This window comes from Pygocentrus nattereri, chromosome 15 (assembly GCF_015220715.1).
Source record: "Pygocentrus nattereri isolate fPygNat1 chromosome 15, fPygNat1.pri, whole genome shotgun sequence".
Taxonomy (NCBI): Eukaryota; Metazoa; Chordata; class Actinopteri; order Characiformes; family Serrasalmidae; genus Pygocentrus; species Pygocentrus nattereri.
The window spans coordinates 5,819,416-5,839,255 of record NC_051225.1 but is presented as its reverse complement, the minus strand read 5'-3'; the positions used below and the strand labels follow the sequence as shown (position 1 = coordinate 5,839,255).

The following is a 19,840-nucleotide window of genomic DNA, read 5'->3' as shown; positions in this document are numbered from 1 at the left end:
TTTTCAAAAAACAATACATTCAAAACATCATTTGATTTGTTATCTTGGTACTCTTTTCAATTAAATATAGGGTTTAAATGATTAACAGACCATTGCATTTTTTTTTTTTTTACATTTTGCACAGCATCCCAACTTTTTTTAAAATGGGGTTGTATTTAAATTTTTCCTTCACTCTGATAAGAATACAAGCGACATTGCAGTGTCATGAAAAGTGCCATCCTTTTCCATAGAGTTAAAATCAGGGCTGTTTTTGCAGTCGTACTAATGAGATGCCGATAACAGCAGGCCATTTCACACAGCCTCTTCCAAGAGATCAAAAGGGAGTTTCAGTAAGGCCATGAATATTCAAATGAAATGCTGGCAGGAGTGGGCGAGGTTAGGGGGGAATGGGAAGATGGTCAGGGGTTACTAAAGCATGGATCTGACAACCCATAATTAACTGCTGAAATTGGTTTGCTCTGGCCTAATTTATGCAATTAAATCTATATTTATATGAAAGTAGTGTTTAACTTGAGCATTTTGCTCTCATACATCACTTGTTGCCCCAGTTCTATTTGCACAGTCACAGTTTCTATATGCACAGATTTTGACCATTTTCGACATTCAGTTGGGCCCCGTCTCCCTTTTAAATGGGTTATTAAAGACTAATATTAGATGATTTTCAGTCTTTTTTTCCTTTTAAATAAGGGCAGAAGCCAAGTTCTATTCCAAGCGCGGAGTCAAGAGCGGCATTTTTTCTGATTAGTGTGTCTCTGTTGATGGCAGAGTATTCAGATCAGTCCAGCAGGCTCAACAGGAACAGGTCTCTGACCTTTTCCGCCTCTTGCCGTTTTCTTGTGATTGTAACCGTTGATTGTACTCAGCCAATCACATCCTTTAAGAAGACCCTCACCTTGTCATCACTGTGTGTATAAAAGACGGCGAGAAGAAAAGATAGAATGCAGGACACTATGTCCACTTCAGATGATTCTGGTTTTATTACGGTCCATGATGTTTGTTATTATGTGTAACATTGTCTGTTTTGTTTATGGTGGTGTTTTTGTTAGTGGAAGGACCAGAAACGGGCAGAGCAGTGACAACTGAGGAAGAGGATGAAGACTGGGATGAAGGCAGTATCCCAGACTACGGCGCTCTTAAGCTCACCACAGAGCAGGCACACCTGTTCTCCAGCTCATCAGCAGGCAAGTAATATTCAGTTAAATTCGTTTTCTCCATTTTCTCTTTTTAATTTCCAGCCTTGTCATCTCATCAGGTGTAATCTGATTAAAATTTGCATGACGCAGCTCCAGAAAATTTAAGCTAAATTACATTCCCTGGCAAAGCCCCCCAGATTGAGGGAAAATATTCTTGTGTGCCTCGTGATCTCCCAGCTTGTTATGTTGTGGACCATTAGAGAAAATGTGGTGTGTTTGGCATCGTTTCAGACGAGGAGTTACCGCCGATTAAACACGGCGAAGCCGTCACAGACAGACGCAGTACCTTCCAGTCTCATTTAGCCCCCGTAGTGACACCCAAACAGGTATGTTACATTGATATTACTCTGATACTAAGTGTTATCTACAAGGCATGTGTACTCTAGTGCTTGTCTAATGATGCCAGGTGGTGCTTGAGTACTGAAATCACAATAACATGTCATTTATGGGTAAGGCTACATGGCACATTCATAAGCCTTTGATGACAAAGTCTACATAGACATTCTAAGAGGCTCATTCCAATTAGCATCAGTGGTCATAAAAGCTGCTTTTGTGAATTTTTATGTCATTTAAGTGAGCACTGATGTTGGAGCAAGCCTTTAAAAATGTCTATATAGGTTTAGGTCTGTTGTCATGAAAGGCATCCGTAAATGTTAAGAAGAGCCATTTTGCTCTTTCAGCAAAAATCCAAACACCTTGGGAGCCAAAACATTTTATGTCCAATGTGCTAGTATAGGATCACTAATTTAATATACAAAACGCAACGCAAATTTGCTTTGCTCTGCTTTAAGCTTTAGGTCACCTGTAGCTGTTTTTCTCGCATCTCTGGCAGGAAACTTTTCCTCAAAAGTAGAGCAGTTTCTTGTAAAATGTCTCTCAATGTTCAACTTTTTACGAGGCTGAAGTTGCTTCTCATTCGCAAGCTTTTTGTACAAAGTTTCCCATTCCACCTTAAATGGTGCCTGAGACACCATACTGCTGCACCATGTAAGGTGGAACAGGAAAATTAGAACCAGAAACTGACTTCAGCTCCACGACTTTTTAGTGTTTTGACAGTTTCGCGTCGCAGATTAAATGCATCAAGAAACCAGCTGGAGTGATTATACATGCAAATAAGATCATTGGTCTCCAAATTATCGATGTTCATCTTCAATGTTCAATCTTTGATGTTTTGTTAGCTACTAGCTAGGCGAGGTCGCTATGGTGACCAGCAGTCTGTGTGCCAAACTTCAGGGTTAAAGATTAAAAATACATTAACTCCCAATGTTTAAGACTATTCATTGTTAAAACTGTGTTGAACATTCATCAGAGTTTTATTTTTACTGCAAAGAAAGTTTATTTTATTTTACCTCAAATCTACTTCTGCAGTGGAGCCACAGCAGGGCAGAAAAGAGCCATATGTTTGTATCCTAGATGTCAAGAAGAGCCATATTGTCACGGTTCAACAATCTAATGTCCAATTTATTGAAGTAACGATTCACCATCTTGGCCGTAAGTAAGTCTTAGTATGTGCTAGTGTACTAGTACAGGCTAAAAAATGATATAAATGAAAATACAATCTTACTTTGCTCTGCTTTAAGCTTTAGATCAGCTAAAGCTACTTTTCTCACATCCCTGGCAGGAAAGTGTTTCGCAAAAAACGTCAACTACTTTCTTGTAATGTGTCTCTCAGCGTTTGACTTTTTATGAAGCTTTTCCTGTTCCACCTTAAATGGTGCCGGAGGCGACAGAATGAAGACTTCAGCTTCACAACATTTTAGTGTTGGACAGTTTCTTGTTGCAGATCAAATCAGGAAACTATCTGGAGTGATTATAAGTGCAAATAATTTGCATCCAAATGATTGTTCGTCTTAAATCTCTCTCTTTGCCTTTTCGTTAGCCACTATCTCTGTCTCTCACTATCTTTCTTAGTCAGCTATATATATAAATATATAGAGAGACCGAACCAACAAGATAGCTATTTAACTATATGACAAGTGACCCATAAAGGATTTAAAGGACTGTCAGTGGGCAGTTACATACACTGATTTAGCCAGTCGTACTCAGCCCCCAAAGCACTGTGAAATTTTAAGACTCAGCTCATAAAAGCCTTGATAGTTACCTGACGAGTTGCAGATGTTTCATAAGGAAACCAATCACATGTGGAGTAGATTGAATCCCCAAGGCTGGGAATGAGCGCCACTGGATAAAGTGTTGTTGTAAAACTTAAAAGCTTTTACATCAGTGGCAAGTCCCTGTTGAGGCTTATTGTGTGTGTGTGTGTGTGTGTGTGTGTGTGTGTGTGTGTGTGTGTGTGTGTGTGTGTGTGTGTGTGTGTCTATTTATAAACACAGTGCTCAGTGCTCTCGAAGGTATATTTCACACACCTTGTCCTCACCAATAAAAGAGCCTCACCCTTATACCTTGTCAAAAGAGCGATTTGACAGGTTGATTCCTGTTTTTAGAAATGCCTCTCGATTCGCTTTCAAGCACATATTCATAATTTCTAAAGTGGTTCAACTTGTCACTTTCGGAATCTCTAGCTTTTAAAGCCCCCGCACACACACAGTCCCCCGCCACAGCACAAAGAGCCTCACAGCTGTCACTACTCCCTTCCCCGCAAGCTCAGATGACTCATTCACACCTGCCCAGCAGATCACGGCTGTTTTGCTGGTTGGAGCCTGTGTTTAGCCCTCTTTTCTCTGTCTCCGAGGAGCACGCACCGTCTTCACTCGAGTGAAATATCAGTACTTCTTTCTCGCTCGCTCATTTGACACAGAGAGGCAGACACTATACACTGCCCTGAGTGTATAAGCAACTGAATCTGACCACAGGGTCTCTCATATTTATTGCTTTCAGCAATAGCTGGAGATAATTGAGTTAACAAGCCTGGAAGATCTTTCCTTTTCTTAAAGAAATATTCCAGCATTTCTCAACCTGAGCTCTGTATCATTCGCTCGATTACCACTGAGCACAACTGCAATAGAAGCCAATGGGCAGTTGCTTCAGGGAATGTGTTGTCTGTGGTAACTGGCCATATGCTTTAGATGCAGTGGAGAGCGATTAGGTTGAAAAACGCTGGAGTGTTCCTTCAAAGAGCTGTCAAGTGGATTGTGTCTTCACTTAACTGCTTTATTGGAGAGGCAGTCACTTCATGCATCATTGCGTTTGCTGTTCAGAAGTACCCTTGACTATTCCAAGAGAGGCATTTCCCTGGTCCATGTCTTAGAAATGTGAACATTAAAAAAGAAAAAAAGGGCCGGTATCCTATATTTTTTTATTGTATTATCCTCAATTTGTTTTAATATAACCAATTTCTGTCTGTTTATCTGCTAGAATAAAGCAGGCTGTTTTTTGTTACTGTGCCTGTAAGACTGATATATGTAAATGACCTCTTTTCTGATTGGCCGCTTCATTCAAGAAGCAGTCTAGGCTGAAGCACTCCTTATAACTTCAGTGTGTATATGTATATTTATACACACCGATCAGGCATAACTTTATCACCGCCTCCTCGTTTCTACGCTCATTGTCCATTCTATCAGCTCCACTTACAGTATAGCTGCACATTTACAGACTGTAGTCCATCTGTTTCTCTGATACTTTATAAGCCCCCTTTTACCCTGTTCTTCAGTGGTCAGGACCCCCATGGACCCTCACAGAGCAGGTACTATTTGGGTGGTGGGTCATTCTCAGCACTGCAGTAACACTGATGAGGTGGTGGTGTGTTCTTGTGTGTTGCGCTGGTCTGAGTGGATCAGACACAGCAGTGCTGTTGAAGTTTTTAAACACCTCAGTGTCCACTGCTGGACTAAAAATAGTCCACCAACCAAAAATATCCAGCCAACAGCGTCCTGTGACCACTGATGCAGGACTAGAGGATGACCAACACAAACTGTGCAGCAGCAGATGAGCCGTCGCCTCTGACTTTACACCTACAAGGTGGACTGACGAAGTAGGAGTGTCTAATGGAGTGGACAGTGAGTGGACACAGTGTTTAAAAACTCCAGCACCACTGCTGTGTCTGATCCACTCGTACCAGCACAACACACACTAACACACCACCACCACGTCAGTGTTACTGCAGTGCTGAGAATGATCCACCACCCAAATAGTACCTGCTCTGTGAGGGTCCATGGGGTTCCTGACCACTGAAGAACAGGGTAAAAGGGGGGTATATATATATATATAATGTATAAGATCTTATAATCTAACTTATCTATCAGTTGTCTACGTAGTTATGAGAGTCATAAGTTGGAAGGTGGGCCTACCAGAAGCCTTATTGCTTTAGCGAATGAATACATAACGCAGTATTCTCATAGTAACTTCCACAGTACTGTGAGGGCAAAGGCTCATCCTAAAGGCTAAAATGTCTTGTTACTGACCAGCCTTGGACCTGAATTCTCTGTATCCTCTGCTAAGGATGAAAGGGTGCATAATTTATATTCAGCACCTATACTGGCTGATCCTATGGACCAGAGTAAAGGAATAAAACTATTAGGGATACAAACAGTTGGTAGTGTGCTTTGCCAGGCTGCCTCTGGGTGAAGCTTTGTTGGAGCCGTTTTTCTTCCTCTGTGTAGGCCGTCAGCACTGCAGTCCTGTCCCAGTTGTACTCCAATAGAAGTCTAGAAAGCTCTGCCAGTTGGGTTACACCTCAAACCTGGGTTATTATATGGTTGTAACAGTCACCTCTCACCTTATTTGCCTGGACTGTGTTCATACATACAGTACTGTGCAAAAGTCAGGGACCACCCTTTGCTTAATTTTTGGTTAAAGTGGCCATTTAGCACAAGTTGTTCAATTTTCATGCCAGGAAACAAAAAGGGAAACACAACAAATCTTCAAAAAGTGTTTTACGGGCATGTACTGTGCCTTTTCTTTGCCTTTATTACAGCTTCCTTTCTTCCACTCCACTCGGTGATGTTGAGGTCTGGACTCTGGAGTGGTCACTCTGTTGTTCCGAGAACACCAGCAGCTTCTTTGTTTAATTTGCATATAGTAGCTACTTTTTTCACCCCTCCAGATGAGTCTTAGGAGTTGGTTGCATTTTCTGCTTCTCATGATCCAAGCAATCCCTAATACAAAGTCTGTAAAGCTGTACTCCACGTCTGAGATGTTCAATTTTGGTGGGCAGCAGTAGTCCACATTTTTGCTCCAACCCAGGAAGTGATCTCCGTTTTCTGCCAGACACATGTGGTACGCGGGTCTGCACCTGGACATTGCAAACAGAGGTTAAATGTCATGATGGCTGTCCAGCGCCTACCTCATTGCTCCGATGCAGGGGCATTCCGGCTTGATTGAAGCTCCATATACTGAGGAGTGTATTGCATGTTGTTTCATTCAGATTGCTTCATCCTTGCGAGAGTTATTACAGAATGTTCAGGGCCTCTTTCGAGTGAATCTGTCTGTAGTAGAGGCTAAAATAAAGCAAAAGACTTAATTTGCTCTGCTTTAAGCTTCATTTCAGCTACAGCTGCTTTCTCGCATCTCCAGCAGGAAACTTTTAACAAGGCCAAAGTCAGCTTCCCATTCGCCTTCTTCCGTATTCTCGTTTCACCTTAAATGGTCCCAGAGGCACCAGTAACTGTTTACAGTAAATGTAACTTTTTCACATTTTAAGGTGGAGCGGTAAAATTTGAAACAAGAGGCTGACAAAGGAGGTGCCGACTTCAGCTTCACAACTTTTTAGTGTTCGATATTTTCCCGTTGCAGATTCAACATATTAGCAAACCAGCTGGAATGATTATAAATGCAAATAAGTCCATTCGTGTCCAAATTATGTTTGTCTTAAATCTTTCCTTTTGCCTTTTCGTAGCTACTAGCTAGGCAAGATTGTTGTCTGCATTGCTATAGTGAACAGCTGATCTTCAGGGTTTAAGGTTGAATTAGCAGTTATAGGCTACTTTAACTCCAGTGTTTAAGACCATTTGTAGTTTAGTGATCACCAGAGCTTTATTTTACTGCAAAGGAAGATCATTTTAGTTTTACCTACAATGTCGAATTCTGCTATGGAGCTTGATCATGATAGTAAAAGAGCCGTGAGCTCACAACACATAGGGCTGAAGGAAAACTGTGGATCATCTGGGATTGTGAGGAACAGAAAATGCCACCAACTTCTAAGACTGAACTGTGGAGGTAGCAATTTTTCCTGTCCTGGGTTGAGAATCAGGCTGGGAAGCACTGTTCTAGCACAAATGTTTTTTTTTTCTCAGTGAGGTTCTTCTTGAACAGCTACACATCCTTTCAGACCCATAGCGCTGAGTCATCTTCTCACAGTGGAAGGATGGACAGAAACACCTGTGGATGTTTTCAGATCTGAAGCAGCTTGATTTTCTCCTCTCTCTCAGAGATGAACGCTTTAAGTACTGTGAGGACTCTTATCTTCTCTGTAGCTTTTAATCATTTTTGAACTCTATTTTTGGAAACTGAAACTGAAAATGTGTAACTTGTCCTTAATGGCCATTTTGACTGGAAATGAATGAAATGGAGTGTGCTTTGACCTTTGCACAGTACTCCATGTGCTCATGAAAACAATAAGATAATTAACAATAAACAAGCAATAACAAACAACAAAAAACATTAGCAATAATAATCATATGTACGAGAGCTAAAAGTGAACACTTAAAAGTGGAGTGTTTGTTTATAGCCCATTTTAGAATGTCGCCCGGCTTTCATGCGGCTGTGGATGCCGGTAAAAAAAATAAAAATAAATAAAAGCTTTGAATTAAAAACAGAACATTTGTGCTTAGCTTTTCTGAACAAATGCACCAGTAGAAAGTTGAACAAGCTGAATTTGAATGTCAGGCTGAGCGTACTTTTTGTTAATCCAATATTAGCCGAGAATTTAATAAAAAAAGGTTTCAACTGCAGGGAAATCGTTCTCTGGGTTCAAAGAAAATAATCCTCTTGCGTTTATAAAAGATGACAGATATTTACCATAATAAAACGGAACAGTGGCACGGTTGATTGTGGGGTTTGCGGCCTGTAATTTGGTATGTATAGTTTAATATCTTTGAAAAATCAGTGCTTGAAGCTTTCGTTTGAAATAAATGCAGGCCAGTCTCAAGGTTACAATTTCTCTTTCAAGTGTGGTTTCGGCGCTGTAGTTACCCATCACTCTGATGGCACTCAGCATAAAGAGCTGTGTATAATTACACTTAAAAATATGTTCTCATGTTATGCTTTTGAATCTTAAATATAGATTATTCATGTTGTCACCATGTTTAGTGTCACTGAAGAGAAGCGAAAAGTGAAAAATGTGTATCAGTGAAAACAACCTGTCTTGCCAGAGTTACTCAGCCAAGGTCATTGGATGTGAGATTAGTGGATGCGTTATTCGTGTTGCTTTCCCATCCAGAACAAGCACCAGGCTGAAGGTTTGGAGCCCATCAATGCTGGTGGCCTGGTTCCAGGTTTATTTCCATTACAAGCAACAGTGTTTGGATTTGGAATTGGCAAAGGAAGACACATGACTGTTTAAGATGGAATTACTCCCACTGAAAGCACACCAAGGCCAGATCCCATCACTTAGTTTTATCCCTTACGTTTTCAAGTGTCACCTTGACCCTTGGAACTGAGTTAAAGGGGGTAGTGTTTGAAAGCTTCCCTATGAAATGGGACCCTCAAATAAAGAGCATTACTTCATAAACAGGCCGCTCTGTAGGCGACCCTGCTAGTCGGCAGTGATAGCAGAGAAGGGTAGCTTCTCACTTCTGGGCTTTAAATTTAGAGAATCATAAACTTATGAAAAATTATTTATTACCCGCCCCCACCCACCACTCTTTGATGATATGAAGCTGAGGTCAGCTATTCGCCAACTTCTTGTTGAAATGAACTTTCCAGTTCCACCTTAAATGGCGCAGCAATTCTGATGCCTGAGGCTGCAACTGCTGCAACATTTAAGGTGGGACGGGGAATTCATCTAGCTAGCTACTGAAACATCAGCATACTGCTATTTCTAAAATGCTTGTATGCTTGTTATGAAAAAAAGGACCATAAAACACAGAATGAACGTGCAAAATGGAGGGGTAAGGGCTAAGAGGTAGGGGTGAAATGGGATTGGAGACTGCAGTGGAGCTACGAGGCTAATGTAGCTGACAAGTAATGGATTGTATGGCAATTTGGCAAAAAGGCAGGCTTCCAGGTGGCTGCTACTGCTGTTTTTAGCCATGCAGTATACTTTTGTCAATTCTAAAGGTAACAGAAACCACACAATCAAGTCGCAGTTTGAAGCAAGTGTTGTATTGTTTAGGTATGCAGTTAGCATGTTGCTAAATAAGCTAACCAGTATGCTTCAGTTACTTGTGAGCTACGTTAGCCTTGCAGCTCTAGTATGAAACTAAAAAAAAAAAAAAAAAAAAAGCTTGTAACCACACAACCTGCATATAAGTTGCAGGGCAATATCAATTATTTATGATACTAGCCAACATGAGCATCTTTTAACAGACAGATTTAGCCGTTAACGTTCTCCTCCAAGCACGTTGGGCTGTGCAATGACATTGTGTAAGGGGCACTTACTATTAACGTCTTGTTCTTTGTTTCGTAAAGATTTTGAGACTTAGTTGTTAGTAGCAGTACTAAGACGTAAATGCTTTATTTGCTATGCAGTAAGCTTTACACATTCAAATCAATCAAATCACATTTGCACAGGTGTGAAGGTGAGTGAAGGTGAGCGTAGCCCCCTTGTGGGACTTAAATACAAAACATATCGAAAGTATAGAAAAATGTTGTATTGCACCATTTCCAATATACAGTTTGAATAAAAGTACATGTACAGTTGGCCACATTTCCATATATGCAATCAGTAAGTATGAGGTAGATAAATGAGATACAGGCTACACAGGGGCTAGAATACTAATACATATTCCTGATGCCAAGATGTGGATAGAAGATGCACAAGGTGTCAGTCTATATGTGCAGGTTTAAATTTGCCAGATTGAAGTTACAGTAGGATCAGAGTGAGTCTGGTGTCTTATTACACAAGTCCGGGTCTGTTTTGTGAAAATCACTAATAGTTACAATGTCATTTGTAATAATGCACAAGAAACCGTTTAAGACCAAATGACTGAGTATGAAGTGATTACCTAAATTCGCAACTTATTAGAATACAATTGGCAACATTTAATTCCTGTAGGTGCTACTTAGCGTCAGGTGAATTTTGGAGTTTATTACTGTAGCGTGGAGCGAGGAGGCGGACGCATATGCTGAGATAAGCGACTTTTATTGAGGGCAAATCCGGGATCGTAGTCGATACAGTCCAGGTTCAGGTAGCCACCATGAAGAGCAGGTGGGACAGACAGGACAAGGAGCACAGAAGTCCTAATACTTAACAAAACACTTTGAAAAGAGCAAGCAAAACATCCAACATATCAAATCATGAATCATATCAAACAAAGACCAGCACTAGACTAAGGAAAACACAGGGCTTAAATACAAGCGGGCGAATGAGGGTTCACAAGAAACAAGGTGGAAAACAGGGCGGAGACAAGAAACAAGGGGCGGAACCGGTAGGAAACCAAACAAAGAAGCACATGGACAGGACTAAACAAAGGTAAACAAAAGCATATGAGGAGACTGGGAGGGGCTAATCGTGACAATTACTGTACGGATTGGTCAGCGATTAAGTCTGATCTTCAATATAGGAGTTAATTTATGCACCTTTGGTTTTAAAATGTTGATTTGAACTTAAAATATTTCGAGCTTGCACACAAAATAGTCTTTGTAGCACTTTTTTTTAGTTGTGATGACAGAAATTCCACTTTAGATTATGGAGCACATCTTGAGCTATTAGTGATTTGTTGAACTCTTTTTAGCTCGGTTGCTACGTAGAATCTATAGAAATCAATCATTTATGATTACCATCATGATCCATAACTTGCATTAACAAGTTCTTCATTTTGATTGCGCATTATTACAGCATCTGCAACCGGTTTTCACATAACAGACCTCCAATTGCATAACAGTAAATGCATAGTGAATAAAAATGATTAATAATTGAATGATAAAATGAGAGTTTGAGGTGATAACATTGCCTGTTTCCTAGAGGAAGAACACAGAGAACAGGAGAAGGTGTGAGCTTATGTAATCCATCTATATTTGGCCAAAAATGCCATTCATTTTTTATTCCATTGCGTTCTCTCTGTGTTTGACATTGCATAGAAGCATAAGCCTATAATTAAAAATTAGCTTTTTTTTTTAAGTCATCAGAACATGACATGAAAAGCTGTGTGTTTTGTCCACAGCAGGAAAGATGACCGGTCTTGCACTGTGAAAAATGCTAATAGACAGCCACTACATGGTAGCAGAAGGCCGATTTGCTGCCCAGAGGGTTCAAGAAATTGGATCTGCAGCCTATCTGTAGCCATCTTTGAACCAGACTGCTCAAGCTTGAGCATGAAGCGGATTCTCACTTTACTTCTCACACTTTCACAGCTGTCACAGCTGCCAGCTCCAGATATCACACCTCAATCCCAGCGCATTACTGATTACCGAACATTACTGATTTAAGTCTTTAATCTCGCAGGTAAGACCTGACTCCTTTCTGGTGAGGCTGCTGTTCACGAGCAAAAGATGTTTGATTCAGGCAAACTAATCCATTAAATCAGCTGCGTCGTCTCCCTCAAGTACTGTATGCCAATAAAGCTTAGATTTAAAAATGCATAGGCATGTTCAAGTAGTCACTCCAGGTTTAGGAGAGCTAAAATACACTGTTGTATGGCTGTTGCACCAGCTAATTGACTCGATAGTGATGCCAAGTGATAGTATCACTGCTCAATACTGAAACAATGCTATGGCAGAGAATTAAAGATGCTCATTGTTGTTAATTAATGAATTCAATTAAGTGACCCTTATTAATCCCACAATGATGAAATCCCACCACTGTAATCTCTGTATCTGGGCAGTGAAACACCACATACACACTAGTGAACATACACACACTAGGGGGGCAGTGAGCACACTTGCCCAGAGTAGTGGGCAGCCCTATCCACAGCACCCGGGGAGCAGTTGGGGGTTAGGTGTCTTGCTCAAGGGCACCTCAGTTGCGTACTGTCAGCTCAGGGGATTGAACCGGCAAGCTTCCAGTCACGAGGCTGGTTCCCTAACCCCGAGCCCACGATTATAGCTCAGTATTTTCCTTACATTCATTTAAACACCTGTAAAGAAAACGGTCGAATGCTGAGGAAGTTCAAACCCTCTGTTCCCACCCTTACTGCTGCGTCACAAAGCACCACTCATTTAAAGTTAATTAACGATGTAGCCAGAAACTTTGATTCTGGAGATGTTTGCTTAAGTTTTGCTTTAGCTTTTGTATGGTTAGCTATTCGACTCAGTTTAAACCCAATACTGGCATTTAAAATGTACTACATTTAAAGTGTCTCCTCAGCTGCCGTTCACTCCTCTGATGCTGCCATGTTCTCGAATCCTCGCCAGCACACAATGAGCCCCGGGATGTGTTGGCTGGCAAAGGATCCACCTGTTGGATCCTTTGTTGCCATAGAAAAGGACACATTTCTTGGCAATTTCTGCAGGAGCCTTTCAAATGGGACAGTCTAGTCGCGCTGCCGTGACACAGTTATCCTTCAAATGCAGCCTTTAAATTGGAACACAGCCATAGACATTATGCACATGTAAGCATCCAGCTAAAACACCATAGTAATGGCTTCGCTACACCTTCACATCTACTTTGGAAAACATGGCAGTAGCCTAGCAGCACTTTAGCAACCACCTGGGATACCGTAGCAACAGCCTGGAAACACTTTGGCAACTGTTTGAGATTCTATAGCAAAGGCTTTATCAAACCATCTTCAAAGTTCATTTACAAACTTGACAACTCCAGTTGTTATTATTATTATTGTTATTGTTATTATTATTTAGTCATGTCCAATTCCACCTGCTAGCTAGGGCATGATGCTACTAAGCTAGAAGTGCCACTGCATCTTTTCAAACTGCCGCTAATGCATCATCCTTGGGTACATCGACACTTGGACAAGAATCCTAAGATGCCCCTGTTGGCTCGCGTCTCGCTGAGTGAAGGGGAGAGGACCAGCCCATCCACCAGGAGAGAGCGACGGCAATTATGCTGTCTTGGGGTGCCTCTCACGTTTTGAGCTGTGCGTCCTCGTTTCCTTTTGTTGCATTTTTTCCTTGTGTTTTAGCTCCTCCCTCTGAGGATGAGAGGAAAAAAAGCGAGAGTAAGCCGGAGGACAGAGGTATTGACACCAAGTGTGTTTACAAAAAGATGTCTTTCACTCCATCACCACCTTCATCTGGACCTGTCACTGGGCTGTTAAAGGATCTGCCCATATTAAACACACATCCTGTCGTGTTCTGTTATTAACATAAGCAGCCTTTATTGACATTCTGTCACATCAACGATGTAATTAACGTTCATCTTTTTGCAGTACCACTTCATTAACTATAATCACGCATGATGAAGGTCATGCAATACTGTAGGTACCATAGACCTACAGTACTGTGCAAAAGTGGGAGACCACCCTTCATTTACTTACTATCCAGTCAAAACAGCCTTTAACATTAACATGAAGAGACCCTTATTAGTCCACAACGGGGAAATTTCACCTCTGCGTTTAACCCGTCCGTGCAGTGAAACACCACATACACACTAGGGAGCACACACACTAGGGGGCAGTGAGCACACTTGCCCGGAGCGGTGGGCATCCCAATCCGCAGTGCCCGGGGAGCAGTTGGGGGTTAGGTGTCTTGCTCAAGGACACCTCAGTCATGTGCTGTCGGCTCTGGGGATCGAACTGGCGACCTTCCGGTCACAGAGCCGTAGATATTAAGTAGACGTTACTCATTTTTCTGGAGACATTTCTGAGGAGATGACATGCACAGTAATCCACTAGAATAAGGCAGAGGAAAGTCAAAGGTGAAGAGAAAAGAATCAAGTTCAAGAAATGATCCGAGACCCTAAAGACCACCAAAACTGTCCACCACTGTGGATGTAAATGTAATTAGTTTCTGTACTTAAGTAGTTTTTCGCATATCTGTACTGAAATTTTTACATTCTTTTTCCTTTCACTCCACTACATTTCAGAGTCTAATATCCGACTTTTTCCTCAACTACTATTTTGAGAAATCTGTCGTTCCTTTTGGTTTCTGTGTGTATAAAAACGTAACATGTCAAAACAAAAGAAGTGCAAAGCCAGAGCACCAATCAGGGCCCAGCGGTCACTTTGTTCTGAGCTTGTTTTAACCTGTTGGTCAGACCGACCCAGTGCAGCACGCGGTTCAACGTCAGCGCAGCAGAGTAAAACTTTGGGAGAGTCTGTTCAACATAAATGATGAACTAACCTAACTTTGTGTAAATAGAGCTCAATATAGAAATATGTCCACATATGCAGTCGAGACTGACGCGGCTTTTTTCTGAATTTCTACAAACACCATTTCATTTTATAGTAAATGAGTTTGGGCTGGTTTATGTTTATGAACAGACGCCTACAGATCAACACAGTAAAGGAGCTCATCTGTGATCCTGAGTTTAAAGCCAGTTTTTATTCAACTTAAACTTGGAACTAAGTTGTAAATAAATCTGAAACTGAAACTTTGCTTGTGTGTAAAAAGTGATTTCAGAGCCACTCGGTTCTCCCTGATGGAAACTGTTTACCTTCAGTGTTTTGTGCTTCTGATCATTTTAATAGACGTCAGCGTCACTAATTAATGATGTTCTATTAAAAGACTGGTTTACCAAGAGAGACGCTGGAGGACTTTCACCTGAAATGAGTTCATGAAGCCAGTCTGGTTATAAAAATGATAACAGGACCAGATCAGAGCCAGAATTACTCTTTTAGTACTTTTACTTTTAATACTTAAGTACATTTGAAGGCAAATACTTTAGTACTTTTACTCAAGTGGAGGTCTAAAGGGAGGAACTTCTACTTTTACTGGAGGAATATTTTACGTTAACTCAAATACATGGTTTGTGTACTTCGCCCACCATTGAAACTGTCCCCATCAGATAGGCAGCACTTAAAGCTTTCATCCTTGAGAAAGCTCCACTCAACAACTCAGTAAGTAGCTAAGAACCCTCACTAGTTGCTTGCAATCTCAGAACAATGAACTGACCACTCCAGAGTCCAGACATAAAGGTTAGGATTACTAGGATCATAGGAAGAAAAAAGTGCTTGGATTCTGTAATAAACGCAAAGATATACTGAAATACTGAAAAAATGATAGTATATTATAAAGACTTCTGTTCTCTTCTTGCTTGATGCTGAAAATGAGAAACTTAAAATCTTAATACTTAGTATCTGTTTTAATGGTAATGAAATCAGTCAAAGGGTGGTCTCTGACTTTTACAACCAAAGGCTGGTGTGTAGGACGTGCTGGCGTTTCCTCGCTCTCCTCGTCTCTCCTCCATGCGTTCAAGCACATTCAATTAGTGGACTCATTCTTAACGATGGTGAAATTCAGTTGATTTATAGGCTGGAGGAATTAAGGAGGCCTTAGGTTTGCACAGCTGGGATCCAACTCTCCAGACAATAGCTGCCAACACCAAGAAAGGACTAACACTAAGGGCCACACAGGGGCCAATTAACTTTTTCAATCTTAGAATTCAGTTTTTCATGAATGCAAAACTTTTCCAATGTTAAATATTTTACCCGTCTAGGGCAAATTAGCTATAAACATACCTTAAAACAGAGAGCATGAAATTGAGTAATAATAGCGATTACATTGTCAATATTTGATTAATCAAATATTGGGTCCATTAATGACTTTTAAACCCTTGAGATTTTCAGTACCATTTGAAGGGTGTCTACATAACACGTTCATAACATCTTACCTAAACACTTCATAACATGTTCACGAATGTTTAAATCAACATCTTTTGCGTTGTATTAATATGGACAATTATGTTGTTTCTGAGATGCATTTTTCAAAATAAAAGTCCTCATTTTTTATTTATACAAAAATTATTTTAGTAAAACACCTCATTTCGGGTCCTTGCTTTACCCCTTTGGTCATTAAGTGCTTTGGCACTTTTCACTTATACACTTAACTTCTTTTTAAATGTTTGTTTTTCTCAAACATTTGTTGCTTTGCATGTCACTTTACTACATGGATAGAAAACATTTGACCAAATCTTAGTATTTTGGTGGGACTCATTGCATGAAGGAATTTTGCTAAGTAATTAAACTACTGTGATTTAAAGATCCACGTAACGTATTTCAGTCTGGTTAACTTCCATCACTTTTGAGGTCAAGGCAACGCAGAATTTATCAGTCTTTTGGATGAATAAACTTGCGCCTTCTCCAACACCATAAGCAAGAAAGAACACCACTAAAAATAAAGAGTTGTAATTTAACCACAAGACAGTTAAACTGAAGATAAATAACATTTTCCTCAACAATGTATAGACTGTTGAATTAACCCTTTAGCACAAAAATGTAAAAAGACAGAGTAAAAATAACGAAGTACAAAATACAAACTGTTTATGAAGAAACAAATCATTAAAAAGAAGTTGAAAGTTGAAAAAAACTTGTCTCAGTAAGATGACGCCGTAGTCCATATTAACAAAGTAAAACAGGTATGCTTTATGAATGCTGGTTTAAACATTCACAAGCCTGTTATGAAGTGTTTTAGATGTTATGAATGTGTTATGTAGACAAAGTTTTAATAGATTTTCATTCACTGCTGTGAGAGAAATGTAGGTCTTACTGCAAACCAGCAGTTCTTAATTAAACCATGGGACTGGACAGCATGGCAAGTTAATGAGGCCTCCCGTGACATGAACGTTGCGCCAAAAGGCCAATTTTTATGTCGTGCTCTGATAGAATGGTAGTGTTCGAGGCCAGTGGCAGGCCTTGTTGAAAGAAATCCACATGTTTGTGTTCGTGCAGTAAGCTGCTGAAGTGGTTGGCTACTCAGGTCAGAGTCTAAGTGTGCTGCTAAATTAAAAATCTGATCAGATTAAAAAGAAGAAGAAGCAAATGCAGATATTTTGCACCGTAAAACCCTTAAATATAGGCTGTGCATGTTTTTTAACTACCCTGCTGTCCCACAAAAACTGTCTTTTGATGAAAGTGATGGAGGTACGCCTTGTCGCCCAACTTTGCATATTTAAACGTAGAAAGTTTTAAAGCTTAGAGTCTTGAAGTTTGCAACACTACTCTATATTCACCGAGTCCTTCCAACCTTAGGATATCTCTGCAGTATTGGCTCCGTGCCACAAGCTACAAGTGTTTTAATAAATCCCATTCAAGAGGAGGCTTTGTTCAGGACTGCAGTGTCATATTGATTTATTCTAAGATGTATTGTATACCGAAAGCAATACCTTTACCCTCATCTGTTATTCTCATTATAGTCGGACCTGCTGTGACAAGAGAGGAAATTGGCACGGGCATGGCGGTAATTTCTGCCGAGGCCCATCCTTACTTTAGGATCAGCGTCTTTCATTAGCTTCATTACGGTGCATAAACACAGACTTCATTACTTTTTTCCGAGACGCAGGCTATTAACACTGGCACACACGGCCCCATCATTCCTTCACTGTGCTTCAAAAAACAGCCATTCGTATGTGCATAGATGGCGTAGTGGCCAGAAAAGGTGATACTTTGAAGTGTTTCATTTCCCATAACTTCGCCAAGACGTGAATGAGTTTTAGATCCTTTTTCGCTTGAATGAAATTCACACATTTGAGAAATGCCTGTGACTTGTGATTTATCCGACATGTCTTCTGCTGTTTGTGTTGCAGGTTCAGAGGGTGATAGACAAACTATATGAAAATAAGAAAATTGCGAGTGCCACTCACAACATCTACGCGTACAGGTACGCCCAGCAATGTGATTATCAGCGTGTGAATGCATGGACAGGCAGCCAGGATGGCTATCCATGGGGAAAAATAACATGCATGTGTGCATATGTATGAATGAATGATGGAGGGTCTATAATATACGTATATATGCATATCGCTGTGTGTCAGAACAAAATCTCATATCTGCAAATTGGGAACTTTACAGGAGAAGGAAAAAACATAGTTTACTTTTAATGTAAGTCAATGGAACCATAATTTTTCCGTTTCTTTTGGTTCATTCATCTTGAAAGTTACACACAATGTAAAGGACAACAGGCATTTTCAAATTATGACATAACCTGAAAAATGACAACAATGGAGATACGAGGTTTTCTTCTGACAGCAGCGATATATTAGTTTGTCTTAATGCATTTTGCGATATGCAAAACTAGAGCTTTAATTGGGCCTTAAAGTTTGGCTCCAACCCCAACACAGCCTGAGAACTTTCTGTCCCTGCCTTTTTATGAGTCAGTCATATGCAAGTGCTGAGAACTTAAGAATAAATTTAGAATGACATTCAGGTGTTTTATAAATGAGGCCCTAGAGTTTTGATTTTCTCGCTGACATTTTAAAAGCCTTGCCAAAACAGATGCTAAGCAAAATCAGCTAGCATCTATGGAAGTTTGCAGCTCTTCACTAGACACGCATTGTAGTTCTTGTTCTGATTTTCACAAATTTTACAGTACGGATGTTCTACTCTAGTACTTTATTACTTATTTACTGGGTAACACTTTATTTGGATGGTCCACTGTAGATGCTCCACATATCGTTGTTGGAAGAAAATCCCCAAAATGGTAACTTTACAGGAGAAGGAAAAAACCTACTTTACTTTTAATGTAAGTCAATGGAACCAGGATTTTTTTCAAGTCATTTTGGACCATTTCTGGTGGTCCTTTGTTCATGAAATTTACATACAATGTAAAGAGCAACAGGCATTTTCAAACGATGTCAAAAACTAAAAAAATGCCAAAAATGGAGATACAAGGTTTTGCTTTAAATAACATTCAACTAAATATCTATTAAATGCAGCTGAACTTGAAGTTGAGTGTGGAAGATTGTATCTCCAACACTAAACGTAAAACTAACCCTTGTTGATAATCAACTATCACCAAATATTTTGTTAATTTTAAGTATCTCTAGATCATCCATAGGGGACCATCCAAATAAAGTCTGATCATTTACAGTAATTAGGTTTAATGTTGTAAATATAACAGCAAAACATTCTACAGGATAATTTCATGCGTTAAGAACTCAAATCTAGCTTGATTATGTGCATTTCGTGTGTAGACATGCTGTAAAAATCATTGTCATGGCACTCGGGAAGGTCAAAATGCTTTAAAACCATTTAAATAGCCAAGGCCCAAAGTTTTATCACACACGTCTATAAGGGGCGGTCATGGGCTGGAGGTTAGGGAACCTGCCCTGTGACTGGAAGGTTGCCAGGTTCGATCCCCAGAGCCAACAGCACATGACTGAGGTGTCCTTGAGCAAGACACCTAACCCCCAGCTGCTCTCTGGGCGCTGCGGATAGGGCTGATCACTGCCCCTAGTGTGTGTGTGTGTGTGTGTGTGCTCACTAGTGTGTATTTGGTATTTCACTTCATGGATGGGTTAAATGTGGAGGTGAAATTTCCCCGTTGTGGGACTAATAAGGGTCACTTAATCTTATAACAAAGTCCCTGTAGTTACTGAATAATAAGCCTTAGTGTGTAATAAGCCTGGGATTTGAAGGGGTTAAAGGTTCCAGTATAATGGAAAACTGTTTTTTCTCACTTTTTAAAATGAGTATGATGTAGTATGTAAACATTAACAGGATGTACCAATAACTGCCCAGCCTGTTTTGGTGATGTCATGT

General features: G+C 40.3%; 1 protein-coding gene across 1 annotated transcript in view; it reads left to right on the top strand.

The window, feature by feature from the left end:
• The window catches only part of impact (impact RWD domain protein), a 58,084-nt gene that overhangs the window by 21,808 nt on the left and 16,436 nt on the right, over positions 1–19,840 (top strand). The window contains exons 6-8 of the mRNA XM_017693321.1: positions 1,047–1,181; positions 1,425–1,519; positions 17,887–17,960. Of these exons, the coding sequence (XP_017548810.1) occupies positions 1,047–1,181; positions 1,425–1,519; positions 17,887–17,960 (304 nt within the window). The remainder of the gene's footprint in view (positions 1–1,046; positions 1,182–1,424; positions 1,520–17,886; positions 17,961–19,840) is intronic.